General features: G+C 46.9%; 1 protein-coding gene and 1 long non-coding RNA gene across 11 annotated transcripts in view; both read left to right on the top strand.

The window, feature by feature from the left end:
* NPAS2 (neuronal PAS domain protein 2) overlaps positions 1 to 18999 on the top strand; it is a 192629-nt gene that overhangs the window by 71989 nt on the left and 101641 nt on the right. For 9 of the 10 annotated variants that reach the window (XM_085018627.1, XM_085018629.1, XM_085018633.1 and 6 more), the window contains one exon: positions 12874 to 12927. In XM_085018627.1, coding sequence (XP_084874753.1) covers positions 12874 to 12927 — 54 coding nt within the window. Of the gene's footprint in view, positions 1 to 1354; positions 2763 to 12873; positions 12928 to 18999 lie in introns of all 10 variants that reach the window. The other variant, XM_021087168.2, reaches the window with a different exon arrangement.
* Positions 1147 to 11836, top strand: LOC146404675 (uncharacterized). The gene is made up of 2 exons (XR_014841437.1): positions 1147 to 1265; positions 8683 to 11836. It is a non-coding gene; the product is annotated as an uncharacterized LOC146404675 (long non-coding RNA).

Here is an 18999-nt window from a genome sequence, read left to right as displayed (position 1 = left end):
GCTTTCCCTGACTCAGCTCCAAGCATGACTCATAAATCTCCTTTCCCCTTCTTGCTGATTTTTATAGGCATCTGTTGTCCCCACCCTGACCACACACTGTCACCCATCGGATTCTCCAGTTGACTCTGGTTTATACTGTGCATTGAAACCCTTTAGAAAGGGCCCTGAAAGGACCCTTGAGGGATGGGAAGTAAGTTCCAAAGGCTGCAAGAATCGCATGTCCTCTGAGAATGCCCGTTCCATCCAGATGTGGCAGTGGTGTCTATTTTGGAAATTCTTTGCTGCCCCAATGGATGTCATTGCAAATTTACTTAATAACACATTTGCTAACTCTCTCCTTCCATTCTTTCATTGCTGAGGTCACTGTTTCCCTGAATAATGAATCATCAGACCCTTGGAAAAAAGGAAAGCATGAAAGGGAACTCGGGAGCCTAATAGGCAGCTGAAGCCTCAGCATTGACCTTAGGATGCATGAGTGATAATTCTTATTAGGTTACAGGAGCTCACTGGGTTGGGGCGGGAGCGTCTCCTAGGTTTCTCCTGGGAGTCTGGCTCCATGAAGCCCCAGCCAGCCCCGGGGGCGGGTGGGTAGTGGGGGAAGGTTTGGTGAAGCCTCAGTGAAGGGTGGACTCATCCACATTGCCTTCCTCAAGGAGTGGAATATTGGGTATCGGGTCGAGCCTTCTGCAGCTGGAGGGGAATTGGGGTTGCAGGAGTGGGCGGCTCTCAGGTTTGCACTGTCCATTTCCTTTAGAAGAACTCTTTATTTTCCCCGGCGGATGAATCATTGCAACAGAAAGAGTGTGCCCATGGGAGGAAGAATTTAAATGTGGAAGTTATTTCCGAGCCTCCCCCAAAGGACCGAGGGAGACACGTCAGCCTGGCAGCTCGTCAGCGGCCGTTTTTCAAAGCCTTTTTATTTCGTAAAGATAATGAGGAAAAATCATTATCAGGCTCCCACGTGGATACAGATGTTAATCCAAGACGACATGCGGGCCCCTCACCAGGGGCGACTGGGAGGGCAGAAGGCACTTGCTATTAACGATAAATAAGCCCCTGTTGACTGCTTGTGGTTGCTTCTTTGGGTTTCCTCTTGCTCTAGTTTTTCAATCGTTTTTCCTCCTTTCTTTTTTTTAGATTAATTTTCTTTTTTTTTTTTTTTTTTTTTTTTTTGCTTTTTAGGTTTTTTAGGGCTGCACCGAGGGCATATGGAAGTTCTCAGGCTAGGGGTCAAATCGGAGCTAGAGCTGCCGGCTTATGTTACAGTCACAGCAACGTGGGATCCAAGCCACGTCTGCGACCTACACCACAGCTCACCGCAACACCGGATCCTTAAACCACTGAGCGAGGCCAGGGATCAAACCTGCGTCCTCATGGATACTAGTCACATTCGGTTCACATTCGGTAACCGAGCCATGAAAGGAACTCCTTTCTTTTTTTAATGGCCACACATGCAGCATATGGAAGTTCCCCAGCCAGGGATATGAACCCATGCCTCCACAGCAACTGGAGCTGCTGAGTTGGATTCTTAACCCACTGTGCCACAGCAGGATCTCCCAATCTTTTTCCTTTTTAAGGAATGAAATTCACCAGGTTGGTTGGGTTGGTATGGGGAGGAGGAATATCAGGATTTTCCAGCCAACCTGGGGCCTGTATTCAGGCCATTCCTCAGCTCATTGGAAGAGGTCATGATTTTATTTTGAGAAAACAGGGGCCTTGCAACACAGCAGGCTAAGAGTAGTCATTTTGTGGAAAATTCATGATGATCCAGACTGACCCGGTGGGCCTCTGAAGGCCATACAAAGAGCTCAAAACTAAAAAGAGCCTGAAGAGGTAGGCTGAGCAGTGATTCTGTCTGTGCGCCCCCAGCCTGTTTTTGTAAATAGTTTTATTGGGACACAGCCACGCTGACACACTGGCTGCTCTCCCACTCGTATGGCAGAGCTGAGAGAGGCCATAGCAGAGACTGGATGGCCTGCCTCTAAAGTCATCAGCAGGTGGCCCTTTACAGAGAAACGTGGCCACCCCCTGCCTTAGGAGAAGGACATACCTTTCCATGTATGTTGCATGCGGCCTTCTCTGGAGCTCCAGAGTGAGCTGCCTATCCCGGGGGGGGGTGTCTGTCCCCTGTAAGATACATTCATCTCCTGTCTCCTGCTGACACACTGTGGGACCCAGGGCAGATGCAGCACAAAAAAACACATTGCTCCTTACTAGTCCCTGTTCATCCAAGGCCAGAGCCCCTATCAGTCGTAGGTGCCTACAGAAATAGAGCTCTTGGAGGCAGAAATCTCACCTAGGTGGTGGAGGTGTCCTTGGCAGACACTGCTTGTGTCCTTCCTTCTGTTTAATTTAAGTCACTAGATATTCACCGAGGGTCCTTTTCACCTGTGTTTCTTCTGCTCCTTCCCTCATATCTGCATAAGGGCCTATGTTTCTGTCAACTTACCATTAGATGCAGTGAGCAGCACCCCTGTGCACATGTGTGTCTGTCTTTGCACCATGCTTGCGTGTGCGCGCACACACACACACAGAGAAACACACACACAGTTTTTGACACTGACCAGCAGGCGGAAGCTCTCACTCCAAAGACATGTTACAGGCTTAAGCACCAGTTTCCAGTGCTGGCTGTTTACCTCCTTGTCATTAATGCTATTGTGATTCATAGTGACTATATATTTTTTATGCCCTTTTTTGTACCAGGGACAGGTGAGTCGGGCTCCCACTCCTGCTTGCCAGCAGCCACCACGTGGTCTCTTCAGGTAGGCAGGAGCAGATGTCCCATGTCTCTGGCTGGAAAAGTCCTGTCTGCACCCCCCCCCCCGCCCCCCGCAGTCTCTGCAGCCCTTCCTTCTCTGGCCACAAGTGCTTCTGAAGCCTTGGGTCTGTGCTACCCCGTTCATCCCATGGGACCTTCTCTTTGGGTAGAGAGTGTGTTTTCTGAAATGCAGAGCAGACAAGGAGAAGTGCCTGACTCCCAGGACTCAGGCTTACAGGGGGCTGTGAGGTTCAGGATGGTTACTCCAGGCAGAAGTGGGGTGCACCAGACTCACCTGAGTGTCTGTGCTGCCGGGGACATGCTGGCGCTCCTGCACACAGCTGTGCACCTCTCATTTATACCTCATGTGCTCTCTGCCTGGTGGCCTCATGTTGGGAATGAGGCGAACAGGATCCTGAAGAATAAGGGACTTGCTTAAGGTCATCGAACAAGAGGGTTGGAATTGAAGTTTAAATGGGACCCACTCTAAGGTCAGAAGCCCTCACATCCCCCGCAGGAGGGTGGGCTCCGTCTGCAGAACTGGGTGTCCCAGGCAGCTCTTCCTTCCTAAGTGATGCTTCTCAGTTCTTCAGGAGAGGAGAAAATGGCCCATTTTACCCACAGAATTGAATGGAGAGGAGATGAGATGCTGCTTTTCCAGAACATGGGGCAGCCAAGGGTCAGTGAGGGAACCACTGGTCCCCAGTGAAGACGCTGGTCCTTTAGCCAACAGCTCCCACACACGCGGCACTTTTTGTTTTGGTTTTTAGTCATTAGCACGTAATTGTACCTTCAGACAGGCTTCCTAAGTACCATTCCCTAGATTAACCGTGATCACAGGGATTTCTGGGCGTCGGTGTTGGGCGGGCACCTGGGAATTCAGACAGGGGCTTGGTCCTGGCTGTGTCCTTCCCTCCCTCCTTCCTTCATCCCTCATGTTTGCTGCGAACCTGGTCTGGGTAAGGAGCTGGACTAGACGTTGTGACCTGGGTGGCGAGTACCGATGGCTTGTACCTAATCCTTGCCACCCAAGTAGGGAACCAGATCTGGAGTGTCTGCTGCAGGCCAGGCTTTCATACGTGCCAACATAAATAAGCTCATGTTAGAGTCATGGCTATCTCTGAGGCCAGCCCCCCTCCCTCCTCGGACCGAACCCTCCAGCACCTTCCCACCTCACTTGGAGCAAAAGCCAGCCCCCATCCAGTCTCCCTGGTGTGTTTCTCCCTGGCTAACCCCATCCACCATGCTGGCCTCTTGGCTATTTCTAGCTCTTGCTGTCTGTATGCTCATACCTCTTTTCTGTCACCTTATCAGAGAGACCTCCCGTGACCCCTAAAGCACCTGACCCGAACCCAGCCCACAGACCACTCCCTGGTCCCCAGCGTCTCCTTTATTTTCCCCACACAGCGCTGATGACCAGTGACAGGCCAAATGTTTACTTACTTACATGCTTATGGCTTGCCCCCCAACACCGACCTGCCCCCACCCCCGCCAATACGTGCCTCGGGGGCAGGGGCGATGCTGGTGGTGGCCAGGGCACTTGGGATGTCTGTTGAGTTGCTGAACAGCACATGTGGATGTCATCTGAATGCCTCACTGCTTCTCACAGAAAGATGCCCTGGGCATGAGTCCGAGGGCTCCACATTGTTAAGACTCATTTTTTCCCAACTTGACCTCTGGATTCAACACGATCCCAATAAAAATCACAGCAGGCGTTTTTACAGAAATTGACAAGGTAAATTCTAAGACTTATATAGAAACGCAAAGACCGAAAATAGACAAGAATCTTGAAGAAGAAAGTGGGAAGGCTCACACTCCAGTGATGTCAAGAACTCCTGGAGTTCCCATTGTAGCGCAGTGGAATTGGTGGTGTCTTGGCTGCACCAGGACACAGGTTCCGTTCCTGTCCCAGCATAGTGGGTTAAGGATCTGGCGTTTCTGCAACTGTGGCTCAGATCTGATCCCTGGAACTCCAAATGCTGCGGGGCGGCCAGAAGAGAAGAGACAAAGAAAGAAAAAAAAAAAAAAAACTCTTAAAAAACTTTAGGAGTTGGGAGTGCCCGTCGTGGCGCAGTGGTTAACGAATCCGACTAGGAACCATGAGGTTGGGGGTTCAGTCCCTGCCCTTGCTCAGTGGGTTAACGATCTGGCGTTGCAGTGAGCTGTGGTGTGGGTTGCAGATGCGGCTCGGGTCCCGCGTTGCTGTGGCTCTGGCGTAGGCCGGTGGCTACAGCTCCAATTCGACCCCTAGCCTGGGAACCTCCATATGCTGTGGGAGTGGCCCAAGAAGTAGCAAAAAGACCAAAAAAAAAAAAAAAAAACCTTCAGGAGTTAAGGTAGGGATCCTGGTTCTGGCCAAAAGAGAGACAAATGCAAGATGCCACGGAGTTGGGAGGCCTAGAATACATTTACTTAAATAGCAGCTTAAATATGTTTTCAAATAAAATTCTCAGTGACTTTCCAGTGGAAGTGACTTGAAGTTTAAAATAGGTCCAATTATTAATCTGATAAAAGTTCAGTAATTATATAGCAAAAGTCTAAAAATACAGAGAAAAGATTGCATTTTAGGTGTTTTTTTGAGACTAATAATCAGATTTCCCATTTAAGTTTAGAGATTCTTCATCTGGAAACAGGCTGAAAGTTGAAGAAAAACCTATGGCACATATTATGCATAAATGTAACTACCATATAGTTTAAAGATAAGTTTATCACTCCTTTAGCCAGGAGATTACAGTCAGTTTAACAGCAATAATTTTCAAGCAGTGTGACCAGGTGATTAATTTCCAAAATATACAAGCAGCTCATGCAGCCTAATATTAAAAATCTAGATGAGTGGATTAAGAAGATGTGGTACATATGCACAATGGAATACTACTCAGCTATAAAAAAGAACAAAATAAGGCCATCTGAAGCAACATGGGTGGAACTAGAGACTTTCATACCAAGTCAAAGAGAGAACTACAAATACCATATGATATCAAATATCTGGAATCTAATATATGGCACAAGTGAACCTTTCCACAGAAAAGAAACTCATGGACTTGGAGAACAGACTTGTGGTTGCCAAGGGGGAGGGAGTGGGATGGACTGGGAGTCTGGGGTTTATAGATACAAACTATTGCATTTGGAGTGGATAAGCAATGAGATCCTGCTGTATAGCACAGGGGAACTATATCTAGTCATTTATGATGGAACATGATGGATAATGTGAGAAAAAGAATGTGTGTGTATGTATATATATGTATATATATACTGGGGTCACTTTGCTGTATAGTAGAACTTGACAGAATACTGTAAACCAACTATAATGAAAAAAATCATTAAAAAAATCTGATCAAAAATGGGAGAAGACCTAAATAGACATTTCTCCAAAGAACACATACAGATGGCTGACACATGAAAATTTGCGCAACGTAACTGTAGAAAAATGCAAATCAAAACTACAAAGAGGTACCACCTCACACCAGTCAGAATGTCTGTCATAAGTCTACAGATAATAAATACGGGAGGGTGTGGAGTAAAGGGAACCCTCCTACTCCATTGATGGGGTTGTAAATTGTTACAGACATTATGGAAAAGAGTATGGAGGTTCCTTAAAAAACTAAAAATGGAACTGCCATATGATCCAGCAATCCCACACCTGGGTATATATTTGGAAAAGATGAAAGGATATATGCACCCCAGTGTTAACTGCAGCACTATTTACAATAGCCAAGATGTGGAAGTAACCTAAATGTCCATCAACAGATAAGTGGATAAAGAAGATGGGGTACATACACACAATGGGATACTACTCAGCCATAAAAAAGAATGAAATCATGCTATCTGCAGCAACATGGATGGACCTAGAGATTATCCAATTTATCCACTAAGTGAAGAAAGAGAAAGACAAATATTGTACGCTATCACATGTGGAATCTCAAAAAAATTATATAAATGAACTTATTTACAAAACAGACTCACAGACATAAAAAACAAAGTTACCATTACCAAAGGGGAAGAGGAGAGGTGGAGGGATCAATTAGGGGTCTGGGATTAACAGATACACACTACTAATTATAAAATAGATAAATAAGGACCTACTATATAGCACATAGAACTATATTCAAATTTCTTGTAATCATCTAGCATGGAAAAGAGTCTGAAAAAGAATATATGTATATATATATATATACATGTATAACTCTGAATCACTTCTTTGTACACAGAAAACTAGCACAGCATTGTATGAATTTTTTTTTTTTTTTTTTTTTTTTTGCTATTTCTTTGGGCCGCTCCCGCGGCATATGGAGGTTCCCAGGCTACGGGTCAAATTGGAGCTGTAGCCACCGGCCTACGCCAGAGCCACAGCAACGCGGGATCCGAGCCGCGTCTGCAACCTACACCACAGCTCACGGCAATGCCGGATCGTTAACCCACTGAGCAAGGGCAGGGACCGAACCCGCAACCTCATGGTTCCTAGTCGGATTTGTTAACCACTGCGCCACGACGGGAACTCCCTTTTTTTTTTTTTATGAAATTTTTTTTTTTTTTTTTTTTTTTTTTTTTTGCTAGCACAGCATTGTAAATCAGCTATACTTCAATTTTTAAAAGGTAGGGGGTAGGGACCTCAAAAAAAAAAAAAAACCCAAAAAAAACAGTGATGCAGACTGTTAATGCCCTGAGGTGATTGATGAGAATGGCACTTTAGTCTGTGGGCTTTCTCCTAAAAAACCATCTGCCCAGTCTCGGAAATGCATCAAACCAGATTGAGGATATTCTACAGTTGCTCCTCAAAATTGCCAAGGTCACCAAAAACAAAGTCAGTGAAACTGTCACACTAAGAGGAGCCTCAGGAGACATGACTAAATGCAATATGGTGTCCTGGATGGGATCCTGGGACAGAACGAGGTCACCTCATCAGAGAGACTTCGTGTGACCCCCTAAAGCACCAGACCCAACCCCAGCCCGCAGAGCCTTCCTGGGTCCCTCATCCTGGGACAGAACATTAGGTAAAAATGAAGAGAATGTAAATGAAGTGTGGGCTTTACTTAATAACGTCTCAGTATTGGTTCACGAATTGTGACAAATGCACCACATGAGCTTAAGGTATTTATACTAAGAGAAACCCGGCACAGGGTGTGTGGGAACTCTCCACACTGCCTTCCCATGTTCTCTAGAGCTAAAATTGTTCTAAAATATAACGTTTATTTTGAAACAAGTTCGTCCTATGTATTTGAACTTTAAGGATACCCTGTCGATAAATGGATCTGAACAGAGATTCTATAAATGCACACACATATGGGATCACACAAGATATTTGATGAAGTGCCAGTGCAATTGAATTGAAAAAGAAATGTCTTCCCGAAAAGTGATTCTGGAGCAACTGAGTATATATACAAATGGGAGGAAAAAAATATATACAAATGGCCACTCTCTTACACTACATGTAAAATTTAATTTTCATCGGAGTGAACATCTAAACATGAAAAAGCTAAAATGATAAAGCTTCAGGAAGAAAACATAGGATAATTTTTCACAACACTAAGGTGGACACAGACTTCTTAGGACACAAAATGTCACTAGCCATGAAATAAAAAATATATAAATGACACTTTATCAAAATCACAAACAGTTTATCAAAAGATACCATCAGGAAAGTGAAAAGACCAGCCACAGGCTGGAAGAAAATGTTCACCGTATGTATATCCGGCAAAGTACTTATAACCAGAAGAGAGAAACTTCTGCAGGTCAGTGTGATGAAGACAGCCCCATTAAAAAAAAAAAAAGAAAAGAAAAAGACTTGTAGGCAAAACACTTTAACAGATACTTAACATTGTGGCTCAGCAGTAACAAGCCCGGCTAGGATCCATGAGGTTGAGGGTTCCATCCGTGGCCTTGCTCAGTGGGTTAAGGATCCGGCATTGCCATGAGCTGTGATGTAGGTCACAGATGTGGCTTGGATCCCCTGCTGCTCTGGCTCTGGCATAGGCCTGCAGCTGCAGCTCCGATTGGACCCCTAGCCTGGGAACTTCCATATGCTGCGGGTGTGACCCTAAAGAGACCAAAAAGGAAAAAAAAGAAGAAGCTGTCTAGATGGCCAATAATTCCATGAAAAGATGCTCAACATCATTACCTATCAGGGAAATGCAAAGTCAAATCCTAATGAGATCTCACAACACACCCCCTAGAATGACTAAGAAGATGACATAGCAGAAGTGTTGGGTGAAAATGTGGAGCCCCTGGAACTCTCGTGTGCTACTGGTACAGATGGAAAATTGTACCGTCACTTGGGGAAAGCGCTGGATGGTTACTGTTACAGTAAACCTATGACTGTTCCGTGATCCAGGAGAGACACTCTTAGATGTATATACTCAAGACAGTGAGTGCTTATTTCCACCAGAACACTTGGATACGACTTACCCCAGGTGATGTTAGTTTGAACCTTAGGTGAAGGTGGTGTCTTCCAACCTTCTCCACTTATAAAGTTACTCTTTTTCTTTTGTAATTAATAACTGCCTTGAGGGAGATACTCTGAACTATGCAAATAACCCGATTCTCCTCAAACGTTTGCCCCTGAATTTCAACAGCCCTCAGTAGGTCTTGTCGTGAGGATCTACTCACGGTACTCTTTGAGTCCCCTTATTCTGTCTATGTTTGTTAATTACAATTCTTGTTCTGTAAGGGAAACCTGACCCCTCTTCCATTTACTTATTCGTTTCATTGTTGATTTGGCCCAGTGTGGACACATATTTAGTGGGCTCCGTGGGTTATGATCTCTCAGGATTGATGGTGTTGCTTTAGTAGTTCCAGGCTCTCTTTTCCTCAGCCTCTCATCATTAGCACTGGTGATAATTTCTTGAGCATGTAGTTATGAGATGCAAATGCCTACACTTGACACATGGGGTGATGTAACAAGGCGTAAAAAGACTCTAAATAGTTTGTGTTCCAGAAAAAGCCAAGAAACCCAGAGCTGAGATAGCCCCTAAGAAACAAAAGGCACTGGCTGTTCTGAGTACCCTCCTTGTACCCCTTCACCCTTCTCTGTCCCAGAGGCTCCCCTGTTGATGACACAAGTAGGTCACCCCTCACAAGCGGGGTGGGGGTGGGGATCAGGGTGGGCAGAGAGGGAGGCAAGGTATTTATTCCCTCCATCCCTTCCTTACAAGACTTCTGCAGGCTGGCTGCATCCCTCCACCTCCCCCATGTGACACTCCTCCCAGGTCCTTTTTTCTCTTGTCCCTTGACCCCTAGAGCTGTTAACAGTTCTGCGGACCCCAGCCCTACACCATCTCTCTTGGTCTCCCCACCCCCACCTATCCCTTTATACACACAGCCCCCTTGCCATTAAGTCCTGTTTCCTGTTGGGACCCTGACTAATACACTCGGTACCTGCCCAGCCCACCTGCCTCGTATGGCTAATTTGGAGCCAAGGTTCCAGTTTTCCTCCTCTGTTCACTCTGAAGGTTCATCACGTCAACAGTCATTTTCTCAGCTCCAAACAGAATCCCCTCTGCCTTCATTTCAGCTCACTTTCCATTCCCTGGTTCTCTGTGGTCATAAATAAAACTGCAGTTCAAAGTCCTTTTTCATTGGAAACTCTCTGTATGATTCAGACAAGTATCTGTCACCCCTTAAACTTCTCTATTGTTCCTCTGGCCTGACTACCTACTGCCTTTCCTCCTCTTTTCCTCTTCCTTGTGTGCCTTGGGCTCCTTCCAGCTCCTCCATATCCTGAAGTGACTCAAAAATACAAGGAAGGAGGTACCCCCATGTTCATAGCAGTGCTCCTCGCAGGAGTCAGACAGGGGAAGCGACCCAGAGTCTAGATGTCTATGGATGATGGATAAACAAAAGGTGGTCCATAGGTACCCTGGAGCATGACTCAGCCTTACAAAGGGCGGGAGTTCGGATACAGGCTAAGTCATCATGACCTTGGAGGACATTACGCTAAGTGTGATAAGCCCTGGATGATTGCGGGCTCTAGAGTCATCAGAATCTAGAGACAGAAAGTAGAAGGGTGCTTGTCAGGGACTCAGGCAGGGGGAATGGGGAATCAGTGTTTAATGAGAACAGAACTTCAGTCTTGCAAGATGCAAAGAATTGTGGAGATGGGTGGGAATGGTGGTTGCACAGTAATATGAATGTATTCAATGCCACTGAACTATAGACTTAACAGTGGTAAATTGTACCTTTGGTGTACTTCATTGTTTTTTTTTTTTTAATAAAAAAAATAAGCAAACATGAGACAGACCTGGGAGACAACAACAGCAGATGTGACAAACCGCAGATTAGGACATGGATGCAGAGCTTCCAGGGCGAGTGCTCCTGGAGATCGAAGCTCAGGGGCCTTTTTCTCCCAACAAGTGGAGCAGAGCATCTTAGCCTGGGGTCAAGTGGCAGTAAATGGGAGGGATGGGAGAGAAGAGGACGTGGGTGTGGACCATCAGGGCTTCAAGAATTCAGGAAGGGTTTAAGGACAGAGAGAGCGAAATCGGAAATGATGTGGTTGATAAGGAATAGCTATTAGTCATCTGTAACTGTTTGGGGTATGACGCAGCAGCTCCAAGCATCCTAACGGGGTCCCAGATCCTCCACAAAGCAGGCCAAAGCCCAAATCCTCCCGTAAAGTGCTCTGCCAGGGGCATCTGGTGAAGGGCGTGGCTTTCCCCCTTTTCCGTGGCTGGATCCTGGCTCGTGCCCTCCTCCACCCACAGGCAGCCACCACTTTGCCACTTTGCTTGGAGCGCAGACCTGGGGTAGCCCATCGTTCCACGCATGCACCCTGTTGTTCACATCTTTGAGCTTTCACCAGATTCCATCTGGAAAACATTAGGCAGATGCCTGTCTGCAGATGTGCTAACCCCGTTTTAACTATGACCCAAGCCTCGACTGCTCAGTGGCGACTCTTGCAAAACTCTTGCTCAGTTATGCCTGCTATTTAACAAATGGGGGTTAAACATAAACAGGGGCTGTGGCTGCAAAATTCCTCCTCCTCTCTGGCTCAGACTCATGCCTGGGCAGACCAAAACCACCAAACTGAGTTATCTTGGAGAAAAGATTCCTTTACCAGTAAAAAAAAAAAAAAAAAAAAAAAAACCCCGTTACCTGGAATGGGGACTTTGGGAGTAAACTTAAGTGTGTTTGGTGATTTTGGGGTTCTGATGTCAGACCCCCGTTTTGGGAACAGAAGTGTGTGGTCCATGGTGACTCAGTTTCTCCAGGGTCCCCAAGCTTATCTTCTTCATCACACTGTGCCTCTGGGATCAACTTGGGGCTCTGGGACACCCTGAAAGTCTTTCTGCATGGAGGCCTGAGGAGGCAGATGTGTGAAGAAAAACAAATCAGGGATATGGCTCTAAGGGGTGAGGGAGCCCCCCCGCCCCCAAGCCTGCGTGAGCTAAAGGACACCGGGTCAGTGGACCTGAAAAGAAGCTTTGAGCCAGTGTCCCAGGAGGGTAGAGGCCCAGGCCACAAGGTAGTTCTCTGAGGAGCTGGGGCTGCAAAGACATCTGATTGTTACTCAGTTTTTCACATCTGTGTGTCTTGACTGTCTAGGGGGTACACGTGCCTTAAAGAAAGCAAAGCCATCCTGCTTCTCTGGGGTCCCGATCCCTCCAGGCTGCATCAGAGGAGTTTGTGCATTTGAATGAGCAGATGCACAGACACATGCTCTCCCTCTAGAATGTCCTGGGCAGCTTGCAGGTTCAAGGTTTGAAACAAACAGATGCTTTGTTGAGCGGGATCTGGAAAGCCATTCTCAAAGTGTGACCTAGGGACCCCCGGGGGGTTCTGCGAGGTCAAAAGAGTTTTCCAAGTATTAACCCACCCGTGGGCCTATTTCCTCCCATGTGTATATGGTGAACTTTCTCAGAAGCTCTTTGAGATCTTTCCACTACATCTCTCTGATGCCTAGTGGAATATTGTATATTTAAGAGTTCTCTGTTTTCACCCACCTGCAGAAGAGCTCTTCAGCGTCATCTGTACTTTTTGAGGGTGAGAGGGTTGCTGGAACCAGGAGGTTTGAGGACTGTGGATTAAGGCATGTGATTTAGATCAGACCAAACCGAGGACGGCCAGGAAGACCTATAAGAATGGTTGAGAATCAGACTGTAATCGAATGTTCTTTTTTGCAGGAAAAACTGCAGAGGAAATCTCATGGATGAAGATGAGAAAGACAGAGCAAAGAGGTAAGGAATTGTGTCCTCCCCGTCCCACAGGGGCATGTGGTCCCACCATCTGAACCATGCTTGTCCTCACCGCACAGGTGAGAGCCCAGCCAGCCAGGCAGCTGGGGACCAGACCCTTCCTGAGATGCAGCTGCATCCTGCTAAACCTGCTCAGACCAGCAGCTTCGGTTTTGTTCCTTACCCTGGAATAACTTGTTGTCTAGGACTTCTCAAGTGGTTTCTATTTTTCCCATGTCCATGTGCTCACCCTGTTGAGCCAGGTCTCCTTTCAGAGGCCTCTGGTTACTGCATTTCCAGGACAGACACTGCTTGGCAAGGCAGCCTGATTGGAGCCAGGCCACCCTGGGTTCCAATCCTGGCTCTGCCTCTGGGGAGCTGTCTGGCTCTGGACAATAATTGGAATAATCATTAGCACTCACTGAGCGTGTAATAATCATCCTTGTCAGCGAAGCACTTCTGTATACATTACGTCAGCCGCCTCGGCAGGAGATGCAAGTCTCACAGCCGCTTTACACTGCTGTCGGGTTGACCAGAAGTCCTAGCTTGGTCAGAAACACTAGCTCTGGGAGTTGCCATCATGGTGCGATGGAAACGAACCTGACCAGTATCCATGAGGATTCGGGTTCGATCCCTGGCCTCTCTCAGTGGGTTAAGGATCTGGCATTGTCATGAGCTGTGGTGTAGGTGGCAGATGAGGCTCAGATCCGGTGTTGCTGTAGCTGTGGTGTAGGCTGATGGTTACAGCTCCAATTCAACCCCTCGTGTGAGAACCTCCATACACCACAGGTGTGGCCCTAAAAAGACCAAAAAAAAAAAAAAAAGAAAGAAAGAAAGAAAGAAATACTAGCTTTGGCATGTCAGAGAGCTGTTATAACCTTGTCTAGTCTTATTCCTTCACTGGACATTCTTGACTATCAGCTGTATATGAGGTGGAGTCATAAAGTGGGTTTTTTTCATGAAAGGAGGTAGTTGATCTATAACGTGTTAATTTCTGCTATACAGCAAAGTGATTCAGTTACATACATTCTTTTTTATATTCCTTTCCATTAGGGTTGATCACAGGATATTGAATGTAGTTCCCTGTGCTGTACAGTAGGTCCGTTCAATATATAATCGTTTGTATCTGCTAATCCCAGACCCCCATCCACCCCTCCCCTATCCCCCACCCTTGGTGACCACAGCTCTGTTCTCTCTGTCTGTGAGTCTGTTTCTGTTTCATAGTTATGTTCATTTGGGCCACATTTTAGATTCCACCTGTATAAGTGATACCATGTGGTATTTGTCTTTCTTTTTCTGACTTCACTTCGTATGATAATCTCTAGGTCTGTCCATGTTGCTGCAAATGGCGTTATTTCATTTAAGGTGGATATTTTGAGGTTAAAGATCAGTTGGATGTAATCAATTTCACATGATCAGCCTGCGTTGGCAGTGACCGTGCTAGGCTCTGGGGAAATAAAGATGCATAAGAGGCTTCCTGTCCTTGAGGAGGGCCGGGGGAAATGGAGGCGATTGGGGGGTGACCACAGATCATTAGGCTGCTTAGTGACCCGCCCAGCGATGAGGCCCCTATGGCTGCGTGGAGCATCCTCTCTCAGGAAAGCCTTCATTCAGTCCTGGAGGACTGGACTCCCTCCCCCAAGCTCTCTCTTCTCTGCTCCTGCGCCTGCCTGTGCGGTCCCTCGACCCTCTGAAACCTCCTACATGCCTGCTGAGCTGAAGGGTCTGCACACGTCCCTCCATAGAACTCCCCGGTTGTCACTTACAGATTCCTCCACGGCAAGTGGCAGAGTCCTCAGCGGTCACCCAGCTCAGCAGCCCCTAGGGTGTCTATCCTTCCCCATTGTCTATCCTTCCCCATTACCTGGTGGAGGGGATGGGGTAGCCATGGGAATAACAAGTCCCCAGCCACTCCAGTCCTCCTGGCCCTGAATCTGCACAGCCCCCGGGGGAAGTCTGTATTGGTTGTTAATTTCCCAAGTATTTCCTTAAAAAAAAATTCAGAGAGCAGAGAAATGGTCAGAGGTGTAGATGGGGTTGGTGTGGAATGAGGATTGTTGGAGCTGGTGGATCAACACTGGGGTGTTCATTATACTCTAAATCTCTTGCATAGATTTGCAAATGTTCTGTAATACAAATGTAAACAAACATTTGTGGGCATCGCATTCTTTTATAATAGAATTCTTGAGATCCTTCTGAACCTGGGGCCATGGCTCCCTTAGGCCACTGCCTTCCTGGGGCTGTAAAGCTGGGGTGGGCCCCAGGCAACATGTAAATGAATAGACCAGACCAGCTTGGAATAGAGTCTTGCTCCCTTGTCAAGGACCAGCTTCTGGCTCTTTGCTCTGGGGCATCTTGCCTCCTGGTTGCCTCCCAGGTCTCTGCAGAGAGCAGGCTGGAGGCAGAGACCTGAGCGGTACTCCCACTGACCACTGTCCTATCTGAGGAAGTCCAACAGCCCCTCACCTCTCTGAGCCTCCACTTTCTCAGCTGCAACACAGTCATCAATTCGGCCTTGCCTTCCTCTCAGGTTATTTTGCAAATCTGCCACAAAATACAACAAGAAGCTCTTTTTTTTTTTTTTTTTTTAAAGTACTAATTGCTACATGTATGTGAAGATGCAGGACGTTTCTTTCTTTCTTTTCTTTTCTTTTCTTTCTTTCTTTCTTTCTTCCTTTCTTTCTTTCTTTCTTTCTTTCTTTCTTTCTTTCTTTTTTTTGTCTTTTTAGGGCCACACCCACAGCATATGGAGCTTCCCAGGCTAGGGGTGGAATTGGAGCTGCAGCAGAGGCCTACACTACAGCCACAGCAACACCAGATCTGAGCTGCGTCTGCAACCTACACCACAGCTCAGGGCAACACCAATCCTTAACCCACTGATCTAAGCCAGGGATCGAACCCACAACCTCATGGTTCCTAGTCAGATTCCTTTCTGCCGCATTACTATGGGAACTCCCCAGGATGCTTTCTAATAACAAACTTATGAGCTATTCCTATTAATGGTGCTGAACCTCGGCCTCTGTCTGCGGTTGCTGAATAGAAATGCGGAGACAGAGTTTTGGGTGAAGGAGAAAACGATAGCTTTTTTGCTTTGCCAGGCAAAGGGGGCCACAGCAAGCTAATGCCTTAAAGACTGTGCTCCCCTTAGAAGGGGTTAGGAGGTGGTTTTATAGTCTGGGGAGTGGAAAAACAGGGCCATAGATAAGGATCAGGGTAGAGGCAAGCTTGCATGGTCTTTCAAAGCTGGTGTTTAGTGGTCCCAGGACTGGTTCTGGTGGTCTTCCTTCTTCCCAGAATGAAGTATGTTTCATCAAGTACTTCTTCCATGTGCTGGGGGTTTTAGTTCTACAGAAAAGGCTCAAAGATATCATGTATAGTCCTTGAGGAGGAACCAGGACCTGCCCCAGGGCTGTACTGTGGTCCCTTGACTCTTCCTCCCTGGTCTCTGCATCCCCTCCCTTCCCTAAACTGCCCTTTGGAACTTGGGGAAGGTCATGGATGCTGAGGGTTATTTCCTAAAAATAAGAAATGCAAGACAAAGGAAGGCTTGTGTGCCAGGAGCACCCCAGGGCCCGGCTTGGATACATTAACAACAATGAAAAGGCAGCAGTGGATTCACCGAGTGGGTCCTGTGTGCCCTGTTAACTTTAGGGTGCACAGGACCAGGAGAAGGACTTTGTCATGGTCTCTGCGTGCGGGTGCAAAAAGAATTTTTTGGATTTAAACCAAGGTGTAGAAAAGACAAGTTTATTGAGGCAAGAGACACTGTTAACACAGTGGGCCCACTTCCTGATAATCAGGAAGAGCCGACTGGGTGCATGGTTGTGTCTGTTTTTATAGCCCAAAGACAAAGGACCACGAGGAGTGGTCTTGCCATACACCTGCTGACCTGCTGGTTAGTTGGGGAAGAATGGGGTCTTCTGATACACTTGCTGGTTGGGGATGGATGGGGTTGGGGAAGGATGGGTCTTTGCATTCCCTTGCTGGTTGGATGGGGGCATGTGTTACCTCCATAGGGGTGGGATAAGGAGTGGGCCACATACCTTTCCTAGTAGGGGCAGGAAGGAGTGGGCTAAGTTGCTAGGGTGGGAGGTCCTTAGGAACTTTGTAACAGTTACAGTGAGATGAGTGGGATGATAAGGGTCAGGCGGTTCTTATCTTGGCCAGAGGCTTTTTAAGTTTCATTTCCCTGGAGAAGCCTTAAAGTCCCATAGACTTTTCTATACATTCTCTCATATTATCTCCTCCACATTCCTTTGAGGTGTGTATCACTGTTCTTCCCATTTAACAGATGAGGAAACGAAGGCTCAACAAGGTTAAGTAACTTGTCAAACGTCATAAGCACTGATCAGTGGCAGACATGGAAGTGAAATACGGACATGCTAAACAACAGACTCTGTTCTCACTCCCCAGACCACACACGAATCTCTTCACATAAGAATTAACCCAGTCTCGCCAGCAGACCTAGACTGAGAGTTGTGTCCTGATGTGACTTTGGGGTCTGCAGGGGTGTGGCTCTTGCCGTCATCAGCTGTAATGCCCCCACCCCCAGTCTCAGCCCTGTCTCTACTGCATGGCTTCCCTGAAATCAAAGAGAGACGAATGAATGTTTAAGCTCTCTCCTACTCACAGATCATCAGATGCAGGCATCCCCACAACATCTCTGCTAAAACTTCTTAGAAATAAATCCACTTGGAGTTCCTGTTGTGGCTCAGTGGGTTAAGAACTGACATAGCATCCGCGAAGATGTGGGTTTGATCCCTGGCCTCACTTAGTGGGTTCAGGATCCGGGGTTGCCACAAGCTTCAGCATAGGCTTCAGATGCAGCTCAGATCCCGCATTGCTGTGGTGGTGGCGTAGGCTGGCAGCTGCAGCTCTAATTGGACCCCTAGCCTGGGAACCTCCATATGCCACAGGTGTGGCCCTAAAACACTAAAAAGAAAAAGAAGTCCAGTTGTATGCAGTTTCTTTCTATTTATTCCCCTCCCCATTTGCTTTGAGCTGAGGACACCCGCACCCTCAAATTGCCTATTTAGAAATACAGACAGATGCAGGGCACTGAGGCTGCTGACCTTCCCTCCCTTCTCGTGCCAGGTGGGGGAACAGGTTTTAGAATGTTTGCGAACACCCAGAGCTCAGGCCCAGAACAGTAGTAATAAGGCAGTATTCTTCCTAACACTTGGAGGGTGGGGGGGTGGGGAAACAAGGACAAAACAAACTCACCCCTAAAACGGTATCACTTCCAAAGCCTCTAGTTGTGCAGGTTTTAGAGCAGCTGCACAGGAGACCTCACCCCCAGTCCCACCTGGAGGTCGGCTATCAATCCTTTGCACTCAGGGTATTTTTGAGGAGATTAGAAATGTTTAGCTTCCCATCCGAACGCTCATTGTCCCCAGAAAACATGAGCTATATTTGGCAAGGTTTTCAAAGCCTTAGGGAATTTGTGGTTTATTTGGCTTGTTTGATCAAGTATTCGAAACCAGGACACGGATCCACTTTCCTCTGTGAATTTCCATGTAAACCCAGTGAGTGTTAATTGAGTGCCTATTGTGTGGACAGAATTATGTGCTGTTTTCTTTAGAGAAGATGTAAAAAACATGGTCCTTGTACTCAAAAAAGAAACAATTTGATTGAGAGACATTTGGATCCCTAGATAATAAGGCCCCATTTTACTACTTTGTGTTCCAGTCATAAGCACGTCTTGCTAATTCTGATGTGGCACAGTTTTGCGGGTGTGTGTGTATGTGTGTGTGTGTGCATGTATCATCGAGAAGTAGTCTGTTGTGGGCACAGAAGTGCACAGGCCTAAAATCAGACAGGCATAGCTTTGATTCTGCCACTTTGACTTTCTGTCCTCAGAGGAGCTACTGAACCTCTAAGCCTCAGTGTCCTCTTCTGTAAAATGGGAGTGTTCATAGTAGCACCCGCTTCCCAGGGTTATTGTAGGAACTAAATGGAGCCCAGTGTGTGCCCCCAGCACAGTGCCAATAAGAAAAGCTAACACCTCAGGGCACGAGCTATGTGCTTGCAGCATCTTCTGTTCATTAACTCTGATCCTCACAACACCCCCTGACA

The sequence above is a fragment of the Sus scrofa genome, chromosome 3 (assembly GCF_054392235.1).
Source record: "Sus scrofa isolate SSC_HxYL_T2T_F1_AM1 chromosome 3, Sscrofa_HxYL_maternal_Yorkshire_Landrace_v2.0, whole genome shotgun sequence".
Taxonomy (NCBI): Eukaryota; Metazoa; Chordata; class Mammalia; order Artiodactyla; family Suidae; genus Sus; species Sus scrofa.
Note: the sequence above shows the minus strand (reverse complement) of the source record. Positions and strands in the feature narration are given on the sequence as shown.